The sequence below is a fragment of the Ovis canadensis genome, chromosome 2 (genome assembly GCF_042477335.2).
Source record: "Ovis canadensis isolate MfBH-ARS-UI-01 breed Bighorn chromosome 2, ARS-UI_OviCan_v2, whole genome shotgun sequence".
NCBI classification, from domain to species: Eukaryota; Metazoa; Chordata; class Mammalia; order Artiodactyla; family Bovidae; genus Ovis; species Ovis canadensis.
This window is the reverse complement of record NC_091246.1, coordinates 240,158,278-240,182,336: the sequence shown is the minus strand read 5'-3', so window position 1 is coordinate 240,182,336 and position 24,059 is coordinate 240,158,278. Positions and strand designations below refer to the sequence as shown.

Sequence of the window (24,059 nt, the reverse complement as noted above, 5' to 3'; positions counted from 1 at the left end):
CCAGAGAAAGGGCTTCCAAGTCAGATCCAGAATTCAGCGTCACTTTACTAGCCTGCATCTCCTTAAAAAAATGCCACAACGGGGATACAAACTTTTAACACACTTTATTTAGGGGCCAAACAAGGCAGCATTTGGACAGTTAAGAAAGGCACCTCATTGAAAATAATACATCACAGTGTTGTAGAGTGATCCCAGTCATAGGATTTGAGGATGGAAAGGACAGTCTTTGGATAATGTTGCTTAGGACACTTGCTCATTCATTAAAAAGAGTCCTTTCACATGATGTGGATGGAGGAAGGCAAGAGTGCAGGACTGTGGCGTACAGTGGGTGGCTGCCGAGGGCTCACCCATGAGGGCAGGTGAGCTGGTAAATCAGTGGTGAGTATGAAGGGAGGGACACCAGCCCACCCCATGACTCCAGTAAGCCGGATTTGTTGAGATGCTGCCCCCAGGAACACACTCCATGTCTCTTTCATGTGTGGAGATGACGTTCTGATTTCATGGTATGGGTAACCAGGATTAATAATCAACTCCTACCCTGTTTCAAGCTATGGGACAGACAGGACAACAGTGTGATTTCCTGCATTCCTGGGCTGGCATGAGGTTCTGATAAAAGCTGAGGTCTCAGGGCACTGAGACCTGTCCAGTTGTCACCAGTGCAAAGTAAATGAAAACATGATTCCTTAGAAATAGTACTGCATCTCTTTGTTTCTATTTATACCCTCCAATCAAGTGTTTTAAAAAATTAATTTTTCCCTTTGCTTATACTTTTAAGAGTCCTATTCCATGTAAAAGAAATTGCTTCACAGCAACACAGCTCCTCTCCCCCTCTTGGGCCCTCACCACTCCTCCCTCCCCATCCTTACCCTGACCGCCCCTCCCTCTGCCCAGCACCTAAGAGCAGGGATCATGCCGTGGGGTGATGAGTAGTGGTGCAGTCTCGCCTGGCCTTCTGTTACTAGGCTGAAATAAAGAGGAGACAAGAGAAAACAAAATGGGTTTTAAAAAACCAAGTAACCATCAGAGAAGGTTGGCATGCACACCCCAGCAACCAAATGCATTAAACACTGGATATTTCTCTGCCAGGTGAAAGCTCTCATGCCTGCTGAGGTTAAGGCTCTGGAATTAAGCAAAGCAAAAATTGAATTCTACCCACCCCCAAAAAGGACATCTGCACCGACGACCTTCCCTTTCCCACTGGCAGCCCAAATATCACACGTATGTGTGTGCACGTGTGAATGCACACGGACGGATGGCAAATATTTGAGCACGGATCATGCACGCTCTATCAACAATCATTCAAGGACCTCAACTTTGAGGCCAAGTGCCTGCAACTGTCCCCATTCAAAGGGGAGTCAACTCTAGGATTCACGAGGCCACTTCACCCAGAGAAGAAACCCAGATCCCTGCAGACACAGCAGACAGTTCTGGTTTCACTCCCTTTCCTTGTCCATTCTCAGAAATCATGTGCTTCCCAGAAACATCCCATGCCAGGCTGGGTTTCCGTTAAGAATGGGTGGAGTTAGTCTCCAGCCAGGGAAACAAGGCAGAGCAGAGCCAGCAGACACTCACTCGAAGCAGACAGAGAGGGACACAGGTGGCCACGTACCGCAGCCAGTTTCCAGGCAGACAGAGGACAAGCCCTCTGGCAGTCCCAGACAGCAGGAGCGCTCAGGTCAGGTGGGGGCTGGGCACTTCCGCGGCCACTGCACTGAGTCGGCAGAGTACCCTGGGCAGGTGGCATTATTTACTGGACCTGTCACTGACTTTTTAATAGTTTTTCCAGAGCCTGCTGTTTTTGTGGTCCCTCATAGCAGTCTATTAATTCCTCTGTTTGCCAAAGATCAAACCAGAGACCAAAAGGCACAGTGTGGACCTCAGGAGATGCCTAAGAGCCGGGAGCTGAGGTTAGGAAGAAAAGCTGGTTACGGCCATCTTATTTTGGGGGTGGTCCTTTCTTGGGGAGACTGCGGCCACCACCGTCATGACATAAGGGGTAAAGGACTAGATATAGAAGGGAGAGGGTTGAGTTCAAAAGGGATATATCTGATTTCATATCCAGTAGTTACTGGGCTTAAATAAATTCTAATCAACATGATCCCCAAATGATCCTCAAATCACCATTTTGTTCACACTTGGAAACAGAGCAAACATTAAAAATAAAGACAAATCTATCTTGCTGTCTTTGGGGAAGTGGACTGGCTGCTCTCAGATGCCCAGCCTGTATGTTCAGAAGATAGTCTGAATTCAAGAGGACCTTTCACCTGGTTTAATTCTTTCGCATCAATTTAGTATTCAACACAGGTGCTGAATGATTCCTACTTTACAGAACCACGGTGCAGATCACAAAAATAATTCAACTTGGCCAGGCTCTTTCTATGGTGATACCCTCTCCCAGTAATTTCTGCAATCTATAAAGTAAGTGTCTTTTCATTCCTGTTTAGGGGAAAAAAAATTAATGATCCCTTTTCACACAGACTCATTGACTTTTCATTATGGGTGAGAAAACAAGTGGAATTTCTGGCCAACAGTCTGCCATCAGGAACTGTAGCCCTGCCTGACTGCATGTGACCTAGGACTTCTAATTAGCTGCTGGAGATGGAAAAATACCCAGGAACTTCTCTGCCTGGTGGATACCTGAGTTAATTTATTTTGGTCGAAAATAAAGTGAAATGAAGTGAAGTCGCTCAGTCGTGTCTGACTCTTTGCAACCCCATGGACTGTAGCCTACCAGGCTCCTCTGTCCATGGGATTTTCCAGGCAATAGTCCTGGAGTGGATTGCCATTTCCTTCTCTAGGGGATCTTTCCAACCCAGGGATTGAACCCAGGTCTCCTGCATTGTAGACAGATGCTTTACCATCTGAGCCACCAGGGAAGTCGAAAATAAAGAATATGGCTAAAGAAGTAAACAGTCTCGCCTACAACTTAAGAAGTACAAGAGTGTACACATACTGACACATGTGTGTGCATGTGCACACACACACACACAGATGAGATGAGACTTGCACACACACCAAAGGTACATGAAGCAAGTGCTTTTTTAATCAATACATCAAATGATATTCTTGCTGGCCTGAGGAAGCTTCCCTCTGCCTACTCTGCCATTCCCACCCACTCGTTCAACAGGGAAAGGAAGAAGAAAGAAATTCTTTTTCGGACCCAACATTAAATAAACATAACCAAGTCTTTACATGTGGCTTTGGAGAATGCTGCTAGGATGCTTGCAAACACGACGTCAGGGGTCTGGGATGCATCGATGGCGGAGTGGATCCCTCGTTTACTGTAGTACTCCACCAGCGGGGTGGTTTGAGTGTGGTAGGCCTTCAGGCGGATTTTCAAGGCCTTCTCATTATCATCTGATCGGCGGATCAAGGGTTCCCCAGTGACCTGAGAACAACAAGAGGGCAATGAAAGGCTGGGACTCAGCAAGGTCTCCTAATCCAAGGCCAGATGCAGATCTGAGATGCTGTCTGATCCCAAAGTCCATCACAGGGAAAGACAGACAATCTAGACCTCCTTCAATAGAAAACTATGAAGACCTTCACTATTCCCAGCAAACTGGTCCCAGGAGCAGACCACCTGGTCCAGAGAAATCGGGGAGCCTGAAACAGCAACTGTGAGAACAGGGCTGAGGGAGGTGATGGGCAATGTCTTTATCTCATAGCTGGTGCTCAGGCTGTTCAGCTTCCAGGACAAACACTTCAAGGCTCAGAAACAAGAAAGAGAGGCCCCTGAGACCAGGAGAATACATCAAAATCAGAGCTGCAGTAGCAATTACGATCTTGACTGCCTCAGTTTTTTTACCAGGCCATCAACGTTCTAAAAGGGGCAAGTGCAGGGGGTGGGGGACGCTGAGTGATAGCATCGCAACTCTGAAATGTGACGAAGTTGGCAGATGGCTTTGAAACCTGTATGACCTGATGGACTTGTCTCATTTGACAAAGGTTCAGTACAGGAAATTCGTTCTGTTGTGGCCTGCAAGTTCTAAAACAGGCAAAATGAACTATTTATGGCAAATGTTACCACAACTATGTATGAGACCCTCCCTCCCTATGACTGAAGACTGTCATAGGGACTTGGCAGTGTTAACCTGGCCAGGCTCTTCTGGAATCTGCAGGGCATAGTAGAGTTATTAGAGAGAGAGGATATTCTTCTGAAGCGGGGCTGGTCAACAAACCTCTCTTCAGTCCTGTCCTCCCAACCCTGGCTTTTATTCGGGCTTCCAAGCAGCCTTCTCCTCCTGATTAGTTCACCATTGAGGTTCCCATGATGCCAAGAAGGGGCTGCTCTGGACAAAACAGGTACAAACTGGGCACCATCAAGTAGCTGGCATTGGTGGCTACCTCAAGGTCAAACAATAAATCACCTGGAGGGACACTTTAAAGATGAGCCACAGTCCATGTGATTTACGTAACAGTGAGACTTCCCATAGTTTAATGATGGTGGTAAGAATAGAGGGAAAATGGGAAGAACAAAAGGAAGAAAAAAAGAAGAAAATGTGAAGTAAGAAAGAAGGAAAGAAAAGGACATTTCCCGCCCTGAATTTACATACATCATCTTTCATGGATTCCTTTGGGGGGTTGAACTCCTCGTGGTAGGAGCGGCCACTCGGGGGGTGAATCAGTCTGCAAGACAGCAAATGAACATCAATCAGGCTGCTGGAACTCCAGGGGTCTCCAAGACCACAGGCACAGACAGAGAAGCTGGATGCAACGACTTTAATCCAGCAGAGAAACCAGTTACAGGCATCCCTTGCTTAGGAAAATAACTGGGCTTAGACCAGAGTATCTTTTCTCTTTTGACCCAACATTAAAATAAGTGGCTGGCTGGCTGGCGGCTGGCATGACAGCCTGTGGGCTGTGTGTCCCATAGGTCTCACACAGCCACCCATGCATTCACCTGTTCATTCAACAAGTGCTGACTAACTGCCTAGTCCAGTTCAGGTCTTGAGCTGAATCCAGGGGCTACAGAGAAGTAAGTCAAGATCCCTGGTCAAAAACAGTGCTTAACATAGAGAGGGAGACAAATGCGGAAATAAGTAACTACAGTAGATGTGGTAATCCTTTAACATAGACTTGGACAACGTGCCATGGGGGACAGAGGACAGAGAGACTACCCTTATTTTCTAACCTACTTTGGGTAAAAAACAAGAAAGGAGCGATAGGAAAAAAACACGTGCTATGGACGCAGATGCCACACCTCTATGGCACAATGCCGCACACCTCTGTGACCAGAGACACAGACAGCCCAGCCATCAGAAGGCAATACTCAAGGTGTCAAGAAAACTGACATCTAAGTCACAGAACAAAGAGCTCAAGAAGAAGCTTTTATCTGGCACAGGATATGTAGCTGGCAGCTGCATCTCTGCCATGCCCCCTTAAGCAATAAGCCCATGCCCCTGACTGGCAGTGGCCATATCACAGGAGCCCCGAAACCTAACAAGGGAAGGACACAGGCCAAATGCTGCTCCGCGGCTAGGGCCCCTCTTGAGTTCCTGTGGTCTCCCAATTCTATGCCAACCAAGATTTGCTTATTTAACTGACGGCTGCTCTCCTCATGAAGTCTGTTAGACCAGAGCTTCCCAACATTCTCTACCTCTTGGCAGGCACAGAAAGTACTCAGCGTGCTTGCTCTGGTGGCAGAGGGGGTCAGTATTTCAGCACATCAGTTGGGAAAGTCTAAGTCAGACTTCTGAAGCTACACACATTTACACACAAAATGCGGCACTGTGTTTTCATGACAGCATACTTTTGGAGGGCCAAGGGGTCCATTTATAGAATAAGGTGGTCGGGCGACAAGTGACTGCAATCACACAGCCCAAGGTTGAGCCTTTCTTTGAGTTGCTGGAGGGGTTCCTCTGGTGCATTCACTGGAAATGATGCCCACTGGAAGACCCAGAGAGAAGAGCAGGAGCTGGGGCTCAACTACAGTTTTCTCTTTGGGAAGGGCTGGGGCATGAGATGGGGACCATGTTTCTTTTTTTCTGGCTGAACCTCACAGAATGTGGGATCTTAGTTCCTCAACCAGGATCTGAACCCATGCCCCCAAGCATGAAGTCTTAACCACCGGACCACCAGGGAAGTCCCTGGACCATGTTTCATCACCTTCTGCATAGCACAGGGCACACAGCAGCCAGGCTGCAACAAACACAACTGTCTCCTCTCCACGTCTCTACATCAGCCCTCGCTCACTCTCAGATTCCCCCAGCCCTCCAGTTACGTATAAACACACTGCTCCTTCTCCACCCCCAAATATCATTTTAAGAAGAATGCAAGACTCATTTCCTAGAAGGGAAAAGAAACCAATCTCCAAGTTCTTAAAATGGTACTGGTCTCAAGGACCAAAGTACCAAAACAGCTCTTAGAGCCACGGAGCCTGGCCTGGAGGTGAAGATGTGAGGGGACCAGGCTGGGATGCTAGAGTCACTGCTGCCTTGGCTGTGATACTTCAGACACCTGTGTTCTCATCCACAGAATGGCAATGGCACAAGACGTAAGAAACCAACGAAACCAGAGAGCCAACACTGAACAGGTTAAAACAAAACCTACCAGCCACACTTATGGCAAGGAATAAAATAATCACCCATAAAATTATTAGAAGTGAGGCCTGAGCCAATTCAATCTTGTTGTGTCAGATAAGATCCGTATTAAACTGGTTAGTTCCTGACTCTCTTTCTGGCAACCATCAGCACAGTGGACGATGAGGCAGAAAGCAGCTTTTGGTGCCTGTTCTGCCACTGACATACATACAACTGGACTTGGAAAAGCACTTTCACACAGTCTGACCTGTTCTGTTTCCTCCTCTGTGAGGAAAGCACTCACTTTCAAACCAAGAGACTGAGCCTTCCCTCTGTCGCCATCTACAATTGTGTAGTTTGTTCTCAGAATCTCTTGGTTCCCCGCCAGCCAACTTTAGCCTCGTCACTCCACAGGTGGCTCACACGAGGCTCCTTGGTGGGGTCCTTGTCTGTTTCTTCTTTCCCTCAATTGAGCCTGTACACCAGGACCAAGCCAATATTCTTAGAGTGCTGTGTTGGCCACAGCACCTAGTGGCTTAAGGACATCCCATGACTCCTGACTCAGGCAGGTCTACCCTCTCTGCTCCTTGGCAGACCCTGCACCTTCCCAACCTCTCTCATTCTACCATCCAGCCTCCCAGGCCATTTCTCCAGCTCTGGACATTCTTGCCTCTACTTCCTTCTGGGAAAGTCTCAAGAAAATCCTCTCTATCCAGGAAGGTCAAGTCTCACTTTATGCCTCTCTCCTAGCCAACCTTCCCTCTCTGCCCGCGGGCTCTCTTACTGGACCCCTACTGCACTAAACAGCCCAGGTTTCATGTAGGGTTTGTGGACACTCTGAGGTCAGAGATGGGCACTGGTATATCCTCTCTTGGTCCCTTGCTCCCAGAGCTGTGCTATGCACAAAGCAGGCACTTAGGAAGCTGGGCCAATCAGATCAAAGGTCCCTTGTGTCATCTAGCTCTGTTAACATTTACTTTGCAATGTCTGGGACCCCAGCTCTGGTGATGTCCCTTCCTATCAACCCTACTGCTTCTTGGACTATTATCAACTTTGCCTACTCTGTGCCAGTGCAAAGAAACAAAAAATTTGCACTGAAGGAGCCTATGCAATAGCTGGAAATACGAAACCTGGACATTTGAATAGGAAATTAATACAAGGTACATTCCCCTATATCTAACACCGCCTTCCAGAACACCTCTAACACTTATTCTGCTGCCTCTCTCCTTAAAGACACGAACTGCAGACACATGGGGGAAAATGCTCAACCTCATTAGGAAATCAAAGTAGTACATTTATAATAAAAAAATCATGACCCCTTAATTACATAACTTACATGCACTACAATGGTCAGAGCATCAGTTTGACAGTAGACAACTAGTAGAAACACAAATATACAACAACTAGGGAATAATGAAGTAAATGATGGTTCAGCTTCTGTGAAACAACATGCAGCAATGAAAAATAATGGTCACAGGAGTATGGTTCAAGATGGAAAGCTGACCACCTTCCTGAGATTCCATTAAAGTGACTAAAGGGGGACTTCCCTGGCGGTCTAGTGGTTAAGACTTTGCCTTCCAATGCAGGGGCATGGTTTCCATCCCTGGCCGGGGAGCTAAGATTCCACATGCCTTGTGGCCAAAAATCAAAACATAAAACAGAAACAATATTGTAACAAATTCAATAAAAGACTTTAAAAATGGTCCACTTAAAAAAAAAAAACCAGCTTTAAAAATAAAGTGTACTATTGGTACGGCTGCTACTGCTGCTAAGTTGCTTCAGTCGTGTCCGACTCTGTGCGACCCCATAGATGGCAGCCCACTAGGCTCCCCCATCCCTGGGATTCTCCAGGCAAGAACACTGGAGTGGGTTGCCATTTCCTTCTCCAATGCATGAAAGTGAAAAGTGAAAGTGAAGTCACTGAGTCCTGTCCAACTCTCAGCGACCCCATGGACTGCAGCCTACCAGGCTCCACCGCCCATGGGATTTTCCAGGCAAGAGTACTGGAGTGGGGTGCCACTGCCTTCTCCTATTGGTACAGTAATGGACAAATAGAAGAATTTTTTAAAAAATAAATAAAATGACTAAGGGATCAAAATAAGCTATGGTCTATAATAAAGATAAGAATGGGAGGGTCTATTAGTAGTTGGAAGCTTCCCACACATCTCTGGAAGGCAGCACAAAGCAGGTGTAGAGTGACGGTGGAAGGGTTAAGTAAACTGTAGCCTAGAGCAATGGCACTCTAAGTGCCACTCTTCAGAAGCAGAAGCGCTTCTGTGTTCAATGTTAACTCCCATAGACAGGTCAGCACTTTAAAACAAAACACACAAATAAATCAGTGTTTTTAAAGATTTTAAAATTTAAAAAATAAAAAACTAAAAAAAACAAAACAAACAAACAAAAAAAAACATAAATCAGTGTTTTTTGCTAAGCTGGCTGTACCGTAAACAAAATTTTCTTCAATTTCTAAACTCTGTGAAGATGGTCCTGCTATTTTTATAACAAATAAAAAGCCTACAGCAAGGTATGGCAACTCCAGCTGAAATAAAACTTAAAAAGCACTCTCCACACATGTAAGGAATTTAGTATTTCTTAAGCACCCATGTGAGCAAGGTTCTGAACTATGTACAACACGCTATCTATCATGCACAACGGTTCCTTGAAGCAGGTACTATTACCCCCATGCAACATAAGGATACAGCCTTAGAGAGGTTAAGAAACTTGCCTAGGGTCAGAGTTAAAAGGTGACAGGACTGAGCTGCTGCTGGACTTCGGATCCCTTGCTCTTCTTTCCACATCCCCATCCCATGTCACCAAATAAGATCAATCCACGTGGAAACGGCACTAAGCTTCGTGGCTGGGATTAGGCCAGAGCAGTTCCCGTGGTCTGCCAAAGCTCTGAGGAAGCATGAAAAGAAGGGACCTTCAGGGGACAAATACCTTCCTGTGATTCTCCGGATGAGCAGAGAGTCTGGGATGCTGAATTCAATCACAGAATCAAGCTTCTCTTTCCTCTTCTTCATGAGGTCATCAAGCTGTAGAAAGAGCATGTGGCCCACCTAAGCTGCTAGAGCTTGGTAAGACCCACTTCCCTCAAAGGAATAAAGAGATAAAGGGCCAGGATTTGCTTTCCTGCCTTGGGGATACAAAACCAAGTCACTCACCATTTCTGCCTGCCTCACGGTCCGAGGGAAGCCATCTAGAAGAAAACCATTTTTGCATGGAGGGGTCTCCAAATTCTTTTCAATGAGCTCCACGACCATTTCATCACTCACCTGGAAGTCAAGAACAAAACAGCTGTTGGGGTTATATCCATTAACGAGGTGGCATTGGCCCAACTCCAGGGTTACAAGTCTGTGTCTGTATAGCCTGATTACTAAACAGGTTCTTGATCCCAAAGAAGCAAAAATCAGAGCAACTATGCAGTAGCTCCCTTTGGAAGATTCAGTTTCATGATTATTTCTGTGGTTGCCACACACACATTCTCTTCCCTTGAGACTCTCCTGTGTCCTCGTAATCTGGGAGAGGAAAGAGGATTCCAGGGCCTGTCACCCCACCTGGAGACCTCTAAGTCTTAGGTCCCGAAGGCCTCTCTGGCTATTAGTCAGAGTCCTAACCATCACATAACAGCTTCTCAGCAATTAGCTGTCCTCTAGACACAAGAAAGTGAGGGTACACGGCTGAGAGACTACCTGAGGAAGGCTCCAGGAGAGAATGAGGGTTGACCAAAAGGTCAAAAGGCACCAACTTAACCTGTTTCACAATTTTGATTAGGCTAACACTAAAGGGACCCAGGTCACCTTGGACAGGAAGCAACAGAGTTTACTGACCTGACAAGACTGGGTCAGAACCAGGGAGCCAGCCCAACACCCTCTGAGCCTCTCTGAAAACCCTAGAGAGGATCCTCTTTGGCTTTCAAAAACTAGTTTTCCTCCTGGGTTATCACTGGAAGAAAAGCTCCCTGCCAGTGTTAAAGTGAAGGCTGCCCATTGTGGTAGCTAATGCTCTTATCTCCCGGGACCAGCTGTGAACTTGGGGACAAAGTATAAGCTCTAAAACTAAGTGAAGGCTGGAGATAAGTAATCTCATTGCCACATCCCATTTTGTTCTCAGTACAGGATCTTCTATCAAGGTCCAAAGTCCAAAATACCCAGCTCTCAGGAGTGACTGACAGCCTCACTCACATGAAGGGCAAGCTAGAAGTAAAGGGGCAGTGGGCGCGTTGGCAGAGCTACCCCAGCTCCAGAATCTCAAAGCCTGACAGGAGGTAACTCAGCCCAGCACCTGCCATAACCAACATACTACGATATGTAAAGACCAGAGGCCCAAGCACAAAATGATTCTTCCCAAGACCAAATCCTAGAAAAATTCAGTTATGATTAAGCTCTGGCACCCGGGTGGTGCTAGTGATAAAGAATCCACCTGCCAATGCAGGAGACATAAGAGATGGGGGTTTGATCCCGGGGCTGGGAAGATTCCCTGGAGGAGGGGATGGCAATTGACTCCAGTATTCTTGCCTGGAGAACTCCATGGACAGAGGAGTCTGGCAGGCTACAGTCCATATGGTCACAGAGTCAGATACTGCTGAAGCAACTTAGCACACACACTAACCAAAAACAATCTAGTGGATAACAAATTGTACTTCTCTTATCAAATCAACTGGACTAAAAACAAGAGAAAATGCTATTATATTGTCCAAATAAGAAGGATACTTTTGTTAACTGCCAAGCAACCCCTCTGTTAAGAGACACAGAAGAGAGTCACAAAACTAAGGAAAAGCACCCTGTGCCTTCTTGAGTCCTCTCTTGAAGGACACTTGAGTTCTGGTCTAGGGATGTCAGTTTGTTTCTGGCCCTAAAAACTAGGGGTATATTACAAAATACGCCAGCACAAAGGGACTTCAAGAATACTGTGAATAAAATCAGTGCCATAAATTCAGAATGAACCAAGTAGACTTGCTAATGTAAAAGTTCATATCATCTTCCAGTTTGTTGCAACACCCCACAGCACAGGGCTGTCCGACAGAACTTTCTACAGTGATTAAAATGTTCTGTCTCGGGTCTTCCCTGGTGGCTCAGTAATCTACCTGACAATGTAGAAGACAGGTTTGATCCCTGAGCCGGGAGGATCCCACATGCTGTGGGGCAACTAAGCCCACGTGCCACAACTACTGAGCCTGTGCCCTAGAGCCCGGGAGCCACAACTACTGAGCCCACGTGCCCCAAGTACTGTGGAGCTCAGGCTCAATAACAAGGGAAGCCACCGCAATGAGAAGCCTGCGGGCCGCAACTAGAGAGTAGCTCCCACTAGAGGCAACTAGAGAAAAGCCTGTGCAGCAAGCACCCCCTAAAGTAAATAAATAAACTTATAAACATTAAAAAGTTCTATATCTGCGCTGGATAGCAAAAACCTGAAATGTGGCAAGTGAAACTGAGAAAGTTAATTTTAAATTAAAACGAATTTCAGTAGCTACATGTGGCTGGTGGTCACCCTGGCAGGGCAGGCCTGGACTGAGGAAGATCAGCGTTCACTGGTCCCACCGAACCCACCAGCTTCCCAGCATCCATAGTCGCCTTCAGCTTCTTTCCCAGCTCTGAGCCGGAAGCCACCATGGCCCTCAGCATGTCTCCGGTAGCCAAATGGCAGACACAGAAGTTTTCAGCCAATTTGGGTGCCTGTGGAGGGCAGGACAAAACACAGGATTCGGTTAACAGTGCAGGCCTTGGAGTTTGACTGCCTGGTGTGAACCTGACTCTGCCACTTACTGGCTGTGTGCACAAATGCCAATTTCCTTACCTGTAACAGGGATAAAACTACCTTACATTATATTCTAACCTATGATTATAGGGTTGCAGTAAGAATTACATGAGATAATACATGGAAGGCACTGGCAACAGTGCGCCTAGCACAGGAAATTGTCATAAATATCAGCTATTATCACTGCTTTCACTAGACACACTAGTGACACACATCCTCAGCTTCCCCATTATGAACGGGAATTGAAACAGACAGTTGCTCTGAAGTTTAAGAGTTCACGTATATAAAGCACTTGGCACAATGCCTGGCATGTAATGTGTTGAGTGATTATTTGCCAAAGGAATGGATGTGTGGATGTCAAGTACTGCGGTCACCAGTGCGGGAGGCAGCTGGAGCCAGATGCAGAAGTCGCCCCCTGGCAGACTCGGTTTTCCCCTTCCCTGTCACTAGGTAGCTGCATTACCTGGGCCAAATCACTTAACCTCTCAAGAGGCGCAGTTTTCTAATCTGTTTAAAACGAAAGCACAAAGGCTCCATCTCGCAAGGTAGCAGCGAGCATCAGATGAGCTATGAGGACCACCTGACAAGCAGTGGGCCTTCCCAAGCGGTGCTGTGGTAAAGAACGCGCCTGCCAGTGCAAGAGACACGAGATGTGAGTTTGATCCCTGGGTCGGGAAGATCCCCTGGAAGAGGAAACGGCAGCCCACTCCAGAATTTTTGCCTGGAGAATCCCACAGGCAGAGGACCCTGGCAGACTATATTCCATAGGATCGTGGGGTCAGACATGACTGAAGCGACTCAGAACAGCACGGCATCTGGCAAAGTGAGCTCTTGGTAGTGTTAGTAGGCAGGATAGCCTTTTGGTTAGGAGCATGGGCCGGAGAGTCAAACTGCCTGGGTTTCAGACACCAGGTCCACCAAGACTGGGTATGTAACTTGAGAAAAAACTGTATCACTTTTGTAAATTTTAAATTTCCTCTAGGTAAAATGGAGATGGTACTATCATCTCCCGTATCACTGGATTGATGAGATTATGAAGAATCACTGTAAGCGCTCAGGAAGCATTAACTGTTACTGTGACCCCTGCCTTAATTCCATGTTCACTCATACGCCTCTTCTGAGAACCTTGCTGGGAGCCAGTGAAACAGATGAACAGGAGACACAGACTGTCCCCTATGAGCTCACAGTGCAGTAGACTACACAACTGGATGAATACCAAAAGAGGAAGAGACCCTGGACAGTTGCACACTGGTTTTGCAGAGGCAAAAAAGAACGTAGAATTCAAAAGGAATAGAATCAGTTCAAAAGCCTAACACTTACCTTTCTGGTTCAACTGTTTTAGAAAATAAGTAGGGTGGGAACCTTGTTCAAACCAGTTTGTTGGGAGTTTTCTTATATGCACATGATAAAAGCTAAATAGACAGGGTTCAGTGCAACAAGTGCTCATTTGTGAGTCACGGACTGATTCAGCTCAAGCAAAGAACTGACTTCTGAGCAAAACAGAATCCAGGTGAGATGTTAAAAACAGCACTTTAGAAAAGCAATGAAGGTCAGGCCCCTCTGGCAATGGAAAAGTCTCCAGTCCTTTGGCCTGGCACAGCGGCCACAAATCAGAAGGCTGTGCTTTTCTGGCGATTTTTCTTCTTGGTTGTTGAAATTAACTTGGGTGGAAAATTTGGAGGTCACGCCTTTTCCAAGGGAGAGACTAACCAAAACACCAGCGAAGCGCTGTTAGCACAGAACCTAACCATCCTATTTTTATCACCCCAAACCACAGGACACTTTTGTGCTGTTTCAGGTGACTCTGGACTCTGCAGCTCTGTGAAACAACACTCTCAGAGGGAAAGGGTGGCATGGAGGAAGGCTAACTCCTTCATTTTTTGCTGGCTGCACAGGAATCATTGTGGTGGGCTGCAAAGAGCATGAACTGAGGAGTCAGACAGATATGCCTATGAACCTGGCGGCCCCCAAAAGCTGTATGACCTTTGGCTAGTTACTTAATTTCTTAGAATCTGTTTCCTCACCAGTTAAATGGGGGACAATGTCTACTTCACAGGGCTGGTTAGGATAAAATGAAATAAAGTACCCAAAACATCAGACACACTGTGTGTGTGTGTGTGCGTGTGCTCACTCAGTTGTGTCTGACTCTATGTGACCCCCAGGTGGATTCTTTACCAATGCGCCACCTGGGAAGCCCCACACTGTAGGCATTCAGTAATTAGAAGACATCCTTCATGGTCTTTATTTTTCACACCATTCTTTCATTGCAAACTATAGAAGAAGCCTGATGAAATGGCTGTATTATATTCCCCTGACTTAACGCTTATGAGTGAATTCGAGTGAGTGAATTCGCTCAGTCGTGTCCGACTCTTTGTGACCCCATGGACTGTAGACTACCAGGCTCCTGCATCCATGGGATTTTCCAGGAAGGAATGCTGGAGTGGGTTGCCATTTCCTTCTCCAGAAGATCTTCCCGACCCAGGGATTGAACCCAGGTCTCCCACATTGTAGGCAGACGCTTTACCATCTGAGCCACCAGGAAGTCCTTATACTTTAAAGTAATGCTTTTTCTACTCCAAACCACCTAAGGGTGCTGCTAAAATACAGATTCTAATTCAGTAGGGTGGAGCCTGGGCATCTGATTTTAAACGTGCCTCAGGACTGGCTATGCTGCTGAAGCCATAGGCCCTAGGTCATATTCTGCTGTGGCTGAGGCCCTGAGCCACATGTCTCACTAGCCACGGGCCACTGTCAAGCCCAAGGACCCCACCTGTGTGAGATACCTGTGGTTCGGGAAGGTGTGGGTCAGAAAGGCTCAAACTGTTAGGATGGGAGGTAGCATGGTGGGGCTAGCGCTCTCCAACTTCAGTGTGTTATCACAATCATCTAGGGCACCTGCTAAAAATACAAAGCCAGGCCCATCTTTAAAGTGTATGATTGAGCGACCTTCAGACATGTTACGGGGGTTTGGTAAGATTATATATCCATAAAAGAATTCAGCATAGTGCCCAACATTTAGGGAAATAAAGGGAAACTGATAGTCAAGATTTGATTTAATCAAGATCACTTGTCTTCTTGGGGGCTTCCCAGGTGGCTCAGTGGTAAAGAATCTATCTGCTAATACAGGAGATGTAAGAGACATGGGTTTCATCCCTGGGTTGGGAAGATCCCATGGAGGAGGAAATGGCAACCCCTCCAGTACTCTTGCCTGGAAAATTGCATGGACGAGGAGTCTGGTGGGCTTCACTCCATGGTGTTGCAAAGAGTCGGCCTGAGTGACTGAGCACACACACTTGTTTTCTCACCTCAAAATCATCGTCTGTGCAGTCTTTCCCACTCTCACCTCCAGTGCTTCTGCCCACACAGCTGCAATCATCTAAAATACTGTTGGACGCGCTACCCACCCCGCAACACACACGTTCAGAAGCCTCAACGGTCCCCCACGGCAACACGGGAGAAGTTCTAATAGCTTAGTAGCGTGCTCCATGCCCTCCCTAACCAACTTCCTTTACCTCCCAAGCTACTCAAATTTGCCTCCACAAGCCCCCTACCTGGATGCCCTGCACCACTGCTAACAGCTGCTCTATGTTTGATTTCCAAATACATAAGCTTCTCCATGGACCTCAGCTCAAGCTCCTCTCTATGCAGGAATACCCTCTCCCTTCCCCTTACTGGTCCAAGTTCTACCCTCCCCCTTCTAGAGTCAACTTCTGAGTATCTCTCCCCCACCAAAAACCTCCCTGACTATCCTTTCTTCCTCTGAGAAGGAATCATCAGCTAACTCGGTGTTTGCAAGATGCCAAGCAATTTTTCCATGCATTGTTTACAGTATGTATAATACATAACTGGAGAAGGAAATGGCAACCCACCCCAGTATTCTTGCCTGGGAAATCCCATGGACAGAGGAACCTGGCGGGCTACTGTCCATGGGGTTGCAAACAGTTAGATATGACTTAGCAACTAAACCACATAACATATACAGGAGGTAGTAACTATTTTTATCTGCATTTTACAAATGAAATTCAGAGGCTAAGTTGCCCCAAATCGCAAAGTTAGTAACAGCAGATCTGGTAACTGGTCTCAAGACTGTCAAGCCCTAGCCCTTATCGATGACACTAAATAGCCTTCTTTACCCTGCAGCTCTAGCAAAGAACTTACCTAACAAAACCACCACCCCCAAAGCCTTAGTGGCTGTCCTTGGGGAAGGTGTGTATATGTGTGTGTGTGTGTGTGTGGAATAGAGTACAAGAAGCCTTCACAGTGCTGGCAATGTTGTTTCTTGATATGGGTACAAGCTACACAAGTGTGTTCACATGTGAAAATTCATCAAGCCGCCCTCTTAAGATGTCTGCACCTTTCTCTACGTGTATTATACTTAAAGTCATTTAAAAGCACAGAAACCTGTGTTTGAATTTCAACTGTGCCTTTTAACTGACCATGTAACCTCATGTAATCACTATCCTCAGGTTAGTGATTCTTTGAGACTGTTTCTTCATCTATAAATTGGGTGTATCAGTGGGTAGGTAGGAGAAAGAATGGAACATTCTTCACTGGGAGGGTAGGAGGAAGAACAGAAGATTCTCAACAAATCATAAGTGAAAGTGGCTCAGTCGTGTCCGACTCTTTGCGACCCCATGGACTACACAGTCCATGGAATTCTCCAGGCCAGAATACTGGAGTGGGTATCTTCTCCAGGGTATCTTCCCAACCCAGGGATTGAACCCAGGTCTCTCGCATTACAGGCAGATTCTTTACCAGCTGAGCCACAAAGGAAGCCCAAGAATACTGGAGTGGGTCACCTATCCCTTCTCCAGATCTTCCCGAACCCAGGAATTGAACTGAGGTCTCTTGCACTGCAGGCAGATTCTTTGCCAACCGAGCTATCAGGGAAGCCCTCAACAAATCATAGTCCTTGTTCTAACCCTGAACTATCTGAGCAGTTGTCAGTCACTCATCAATACTTCCGCTGTGGTACTCTGCACTAGTAAGTACTGCTTGCATGTATGTTCGTTTCTGCTCCTACACTTAGACTGCAAGCAACAACAGGATGGTAATGCTGTTCAAGAAATCAGTCACAAGTTCAAATCCTATCCTTGCTACTTTACCTATGTCCTAGGGCAAGATACAGACTGGACCTCAGTTTATCAGTAAAAACACAAAGATAACAGGACCTTCCTCCAAGGGCTGAAAGATTAAATCAGACGACATTAAATCTGGATTAAAAGGATTAAATCTCTGGGTGGGGTGGAGGGGAGATGGGGGAGGAATACGGGGAGTCTGTCTCAGAACCCAGAAAAGGGTGACCTGGTGGCTCAGAGGTTAAAGCGTTTGCCTGCAAGGCGGGAGACCCAGGTTCAATCCCTGGCTCGGGAAGATCCCCTGGAGAAGGAAATGGCAACCCACTCTAGTATTCTTGCCTGGAAAATCCCATGGACGGAGGAGTCTGGTAGGTTACGGTCCACGGGGTCGCAAAGACTCGGACATGACTGAGCGACTTCACTCACTCACTCACTCACACCCTCTTGAGGGCTACCCTGCAGCTCTAGCAAGGAACTTACCTAAGAAAACATGTACAGCGTAGGAGACAAATCTAACCCAGGGCAGCAGAAAGAGCAGGAGCTCCAGAGTCATTCAGATGCCATAGCAGCCAATTACCTGCCCTGTAATCTAGAGAACAAGCTCTTTGGGCTTTAGTGTCTAGCTGTAAAAGGGGGAATAGGAACGTGGGTCTCACTGAGCTTGCTTCTGCACTGTGTCAGCGCACAGACATAACTGACCAAGCCTGATCTGCAAGACGCCAGCTGACAGCCTACACATGCTGGCCATGAAGAACTGGTGTCAGCTGGACACATGGAAGAAACTATGGAGGGGTTGGCAGAGGAAAACAGGAAACACACTGTGGTTTTGGCTGCACCCTAGGAACATCCAACCCCAAAAGGGAGACAAGGAAATAAGGTTATTTAAACAAAATAACAAACCCACGTGGTCCAGATATTTTAGACAGTATTATGGAGAAAGCAATGGCAACCCACTCCAGTACTCTTGCCTGGAAAATCCCATGGACGAAAGAGCCTGGTGGGCTGCAGTCCATGGGGTCGTGAAGAGTCGGACACAACTGAGTGACTTCACTTTCACTTTTCACTTTCATGCATTGGAGAATGGCAACCCACTTCAGTGTTCTAGCCTGGAGGATCCCAGGGACGGGGGAGCCTGGTGGGCTGGCGTCTATGGGATCACAGAGTTGGACACGACTGAAGCGACAGCAGCAGCAGCAGCAGCAGCATACTGACGCAAAAGCAAGCAGTTTAAAAATGTTTAACTATTTTAGTTAAAACTAACTTTTAAAAGGAGACAATTATTTCAGTCATGCCAACATTAAATACCTAAGACACTGAGTTTATACAAGTGTAAAAGGAAGCACCAGTGGGAAGAAAAAAATTACTGAGTAGGTACTAGGCACTAACCCAAGGTACAGGACAACCTGTAAATTGAAAGAGACCTGAAGGACTTCCCTGGTGGTCCAGCAGCTAAGACTCCAAGCTCCCTATGCAGGGGGCATGGTGTTCAACCCTCAGTCAGGGAATGAGATCCCACATGCTGCAACTAAAGATCGAAGATGCTGAGGGTGGCCACTAAGATCCAGTGCAGTCAAATAAATACAGAAACACTTAACAAAAAAATACTAATAAAAAAATGAGACTTGAAATGCAAATGAACAGAAACATAAACATTTACTCCTACTATTTATTTTTTATGGAATATTATGTTTTTCTACAAAAAGAATCTTTTAGAGATACACACTGAGATATTTACAATTGAAATGTTACAATATCTGGGAACTTCTTTAAAATCATTTGTGAAGGGAGACGAGATGGGGAAAGAATGGCCACCAGCTGATGGTAGCTGGGCCTGGATGTGTACCTGGAGGCTCATTACACCATCCTGTCATCTTTTGTGTATTCAAACTCTTCGTAACTAAAAGCTGGGGTGTGTCTGCAGGCTACAAGCTGCTGCAGGCTGCCACTCTGCAACCTCTGATTTATGAACAGTTTTAATCCTTAAAACTACAACTGCCAGTATCCCTGTGGTTCCCAATACCTTAAGAAAGGTGTACAGAGGTTAAGCAACTTGTGTAAATTTTACCCTTTCAAGTCCCAGCTAAAATCACATCTCCCTGACTTCTGTAAGGCCTTCTCTGACCAACTCTCTTCATATATACACCCTTATAAGTCAGCTCATAAGTAGAATTTCCCTCAAAACTTCCTGAGTACATCACCCTTTATACTGAGATACAACTGAGTTGGGGGTTGAGGGAATGTATTATCAATTAAGATAAGTCAACAATTAGTGAACACCTACTATGCACCAGGTTGTCATCTAGGTGTGCTTTACACACACATAATTTTCCAGTATCCTTGTTAACTTTTGGTCTAGAGGGACAAGGACCTTCTCCGTCGTTTACTGCTCTGTCTCCAATGTCTGGTGCTCAAGAAATGCTGACCGCATAAGCATTATCCTGATTTTTCAGCTGACAGCAGTGAGGCCTAGAAGTTACAAGTCTGTTAAACTGTCAAGCCCTTGCCTCAGCACTGAGATTGGCTGTCCATTTCACAACCACTGAAATTATTAACTTCAATATGAACTAAGAAAAAAAAAAAAGTCAATGCATTTGAGTTACCTTGTTTACCTTGGTCACTCACAGCAGAAGTCCATAGAGTTTGGGATTAAACACACCTAGCCACAGGTTACCTAATAACTGAGGGTGGCAGCAACAGGAAAGAGGAACCTTCAGTATAAAAGGACAAGTGGATTAGGTAACTGTGAGCCTCAAGGGCAAATCGGCTCTGGCTACAGACAGAAAAGGGAAAGTGGTCTTTCTTGACTGAGTGCATGCGTGCTCAGTTATGTTCAACTCTGCAATTCCATGGACTGCAGCCCACCAGGTCCTCTGTCCATGGGGTTTTTCAGGCAAGAATACTGGAGTGGGTTGCCATTTCCTTCTCCACGGGAATACCCCCACCCAGGGATCACTAGCAGGCAGATTCTCTACCAATGAACCATTTCAGAAGCCCATCTTGACCTAGTGAAAGTGAAAGTGAAGTCGCTCAGTCGTGTCCGACTCTTTGCGACCCGTGGACTGTAGCCCACCAAGCTCCTCCGTCCATGGGATTCTCCAGGCAAGAATACTGGAGTGGGTTGCCATTTCCTTCTCCAGGGGATCTTCCTGACCCAGGGATCGAACCCAGGTCTCCCACATTGCAGGCAGATGCTTTAACCTCTGCACCACCAGGGAAGCCTTTAAATACAAGAATACAGTCTCTCAGAAAACCTCTTATAGAGACACAGAACTTCAGATCCAAGTACTAACATCAAAGATTTCAAGGGAGGAAAGGAAGCCAGGTTGAAAGAAGAAGGGGGAGGAGGTGGGAAGGGGGCGAAAGGGGTGGCCTTACAGATGTCTTCTGCCACCTACAGATACCCAGGCGTTATGGGACTTTTCCCTGGGCCTCCAGAGAAGGGAGGACTGGAACTCAGCACTACCAGAAACCAGACCAGACCAGAACCAGAATTCGAGTTCTCTGCCAAGAGGAGCTGATCAGTCTCCAATCCTCAGCTCAGGCTGAGGTCTCTTGACCTAGTAGCCAGAGCCAAAAAGCAAAGTCACAGGAATGAACTGAATCCTCCCAGACTCCCCGTCTCTGCATCATCCGTATCTAGTAACCTCATCAAGTGCCAAGTAATGTGCTGGGTGTCACAAGAGTTCCAAGAAAAAGTAAGACAAATTGTCTGCCCAGACTTTGTAATCTTTGCAAGGACTAGGAATAGAAGAGGGGGCACAGAACAGCATCCAGAGTCCCATTTACTTAGGAGCTCAGATTTTCAGGAATTCTCTCTTTAGACCCTAACAACCAGCAAAATCCTGAGGTCTGGGAGGGGCGGGGGCAATTCCAGGAAGATAATAACCCAATCTCAGAGCAGTTCTCCTGGGTTTCCTTACTCTACTGCTCTCCACCCGGGTGCCCTTTCCCAATAAAATCTCTTGCTTTGTCGGCACATGTGTCCCCTCGGACAATTCATTTCCGAGTGTTAGACAAAAGCTCAGTTTCGGGCCCTGGAAGGGGTCCGCCTTCCTGCAACAAATGGCGACTCTGGTGGGATTCTTCTTCGCTGAGACTGAAATCCTGACCACTCGGGGTACTCAGGGGCCAACTTGCCTACCAATGGACCAGACCCAGCAGCCGCAACTGGGACCATTTTGTCCCTGGTCTCCTCCTGATGCAGACAACTGGCTAGAGTGCCCCAACCGGTAAGGAACAAGAGCCTTTATTGACCTCTCTCCCCTTCCCTCTCCTTAACCCTTCCTATCCTTCCCTGTTTTTCTAGTCCCCCGGTCCTGGACACAGGAATCTGGTCGAAAGGCCCTCAGCCTGAGCTGAGGATTGGAGACTGATCAGCTCCTCTTGGCAGAGAACTCGAATTCTGGTTCTGGTCTGGTCTGGTCTCTGGTAGTGCCGAGTTCCAGTCCTCCCTTCTCTGGAGGCCCAGGGAAAAGTCCCATAACGCCTGGGTATCTGTAGGTGGCAGAAGACATCTGTAAGGCCACCCCTTTCGCACCCCTCTCCCACCTCCTCCCCCTTCTACTTTCAACCTGGCTTCCTTTCCTCCCTTGAAATCTTTGATGTTAGTACTTGGATCTGAAGTTCTGTGTCTCTATAAGAGGTTTTCTGAGAGACTGTATTCTTGTATTTAAAGGCTTCCCTGGTGGTGCAGAGGTTAAAGCATCTGCCTGCAATGTGGGAGACCTGGGTTCGATCCCTGGGTGGAGAAGATCCCCTGGAAAAGGAAATGGCAACCCACTCCAGTATTCTTGCCTGGAGAATCCCATGAACAGAGAGGCTTGGTGGGCTACAGTCCACGGGTCGCAAAGAGTCGGACACAACTGAGCGACTCCACTTATGGGCTTCCAAATCCTGAGATCATAAATCTCATCCCTGATCTATGGGCCCATTATGTCCCAGGTGCCGAGAGGCCTCACAATCAGCAGAAGGTGACCTCTCTCCAATCACACAGAGCCTTGAGGTTCAAGGCTCCTTGAGGTCAATTTTACTAACTTGGGAAAGTCATCTGACCTCTCCAGGCCTGTTTTCTTACCTGTACATTGAGGTACCCTCTCCCATTCACCTAATTTGGCTCAGACAGGTCATACCTCACTTCTCTGAGCAGCTCTCCTTATCAGCTTAGTACAGCTCGCGCTTTTCCGCACGTCCGGGAGATGCTCCTCCGCCTTCAGACATTAGTCAATACCAGAAACGTACCCCTACCGTGACTGCCGGGAACGTAACCCTCGAACATAATCCACTGTCAAATCGCACTCAATCTAGGGTCCTTGTTTTCAACTCGGGTTCCGATCTACATGCCTCAGTCCAGGGCTCACCCTTACCCTTCAAATCTTCTCAGCTTCTAAACCCTAAAGGAATCTACTCAGTCCTTTGATCCCCTAACACAGCACCTCAGGCCTGGGGCACTCAAGAACTCTAACTCAGACTCCCTCGACCTCCAACTTGGACCCTCCCCAAAACACCTACCAGAACCCCAAACGCCAGGGAACCTCCCGTCCAGGCCTCAGCCTGCGCCGCCTGAGTCTGGGGCGAACCGGACTTTCGGCAACCCTGACCTTGAAGTTCCACGGGCTCCACCGACAAGCCCGGCTCAGCAGCTCACCTGGGTACCCTTGCCGGCTCCGGGCGGCCCTAGGAGCACGGCCCGGATGCCTTTAGGAGACTCTGGGACCGGTTCGGCCGCAGGCACGTTCGGAGCCATGGCTGCCAAAACCTCTCACTGCTCAACCCGCCCGCACACCTCTCAGGTCTAGCGCTTCCAGGCCAGCGCGCCACGCACGCCACGCACGCCTCGCTCGCCGCTCACACTGGTCCGTCGCCATGTCCGTCAGTCCGCTCCGCCCGCCCCTGAGTGCGACGGAAACTTCAGCTTACCAACCACGTAGCCAGACTGGGGAAAGATGCTTTTGATTGGACAAAATCTTTGAGTGAGTCGGAAGGGGCGGGCCACCATGTACGAAGGGGCGGGGCTCGAGCCGGGTGTGCGGAGTGGGCGGGAAAACGTGAAGCAAGCCTAAAGGCCGGCCTCCGGGTTCTAGATAGGCTTTTGACAGTTAATGGCACGGGCAAACCGAGTGAAAGTGAAAGTGAAGTCGCTCAGTAGTGCCCGACTCTTAGCGACCCCATGGACTACAGCCTACCAGGCTCCTCCGTCCATAGGATTTTCCAGGCAAGAGTACTGGAGTGGGGTGCCATAGTGAAGTCCTATAAAATTGCCTGTGGGAGTACAAATGAGTGAAATCAGTTTTAGAAGACAAATTGGCTAATATGTATCAAATATCCTTCGGTCTAGCAATTCTACTTTCAGGAAATCCAAGGACATAATCTAGGATATACGTAAAGACTTGTTTAACAAAGATATTAATTGTAGCACTTACAACAGTCCCGAAACCGAAAACACATAAAAACAACAACAAAGGCAATATCCTAAATGTTCAACAATCAGATTAGATCAGATCAGTCGCTCAGTCGTGTCCGACTCTTTGCGACCCCATGAATCGCAGCACGCCAGGCCTCCCTGTCCATCGCCATCTCCCGGAGTTCACTCAAACTCACGTCCATCGAGTTGGTGATGCCATCCAGCCATCTCATCCTCTGTCATCTCCTTTTCCTCCTGCCCCCAATCCCTCCCAGCATCAAAGTCGTTTCCATTGAGTCAACTCTT

General features: G+C 47.3%; 1 protein-coding gene across 17 annotated transcripts; it reads right to left on the bottom strand.

Moving 5' to 3' along the window:
- Positions 1–85: 85 nt before the first annotated feature.
- On the bottom strand, positions 86–23,253 carry AK2 (adenylate kinase 2). Of its 17 annotated transcripts, none has more exons than XR_011254060.1 (8): positions 22,998–23,179; positions 22,483–22,560; positions 12,068–12,193; positions 9,683–9,793; positions 9,244–9,553; positions 4,554–4,626; positions 1,610–3,388; positions 86–963 (listed from the first exon to the last, which is right to left on the bottom strand). XR_011254060.1 is itself a non-coding variant. In XM_069574741.1 (8 exons), the coding sequence occupies exons 1-8, from the start codon at positions 23,094–23,096 to the stop codon at positions 959–961; spliced, it is 783 nt and encodes a 260-aa protein (XP_069430842.1). In that variant the 5' UTR covers positions 23,097–23,177; the 3' UTR covers positions 86–958. The 17 variants fall into 17 exon arrangements, 8 of the variants coding, with proteins under 8 accessions (XP_069430842.1, XP_069430843.1, XP_069430847.1 ...); XR_011254061.1 differs by having other exon boundaries at positions 3,193–3,388; XR_011254058.1 differs by having other exon boundaries at positions 9,459–9,553; positions 22,998–23,176.
- Between the last annotated feature and the right edge of the window lie 806 nt (positions 23,254–24,059).

Excerpts from the sequence above, each read along its gene's own strand:
- AK2 (XM_069574741.1), bottom strand. The coding sequence starts at position 23,096 with ATGGCTCCGAACGTGCCTGCGGCCGAACCGGTCCCAGAGTCTCCTAAA. Across the intron at positions 9,794-12,067 it reads CTATGGATGCTGGGAAGCTG|GTGAGTGATGAAATGGTCGT; the intron begins GTGGGTTCGGTG and ends CTTGACTTCCAG. Across the intron at positions 4,627-9,458 it reads ATCCGGAGAATCACAGGAAG|ACTGATTCACCCCCCGAGTG; the intron begins GTATTTGTCCCC and ends GCTGTCTTGCAG.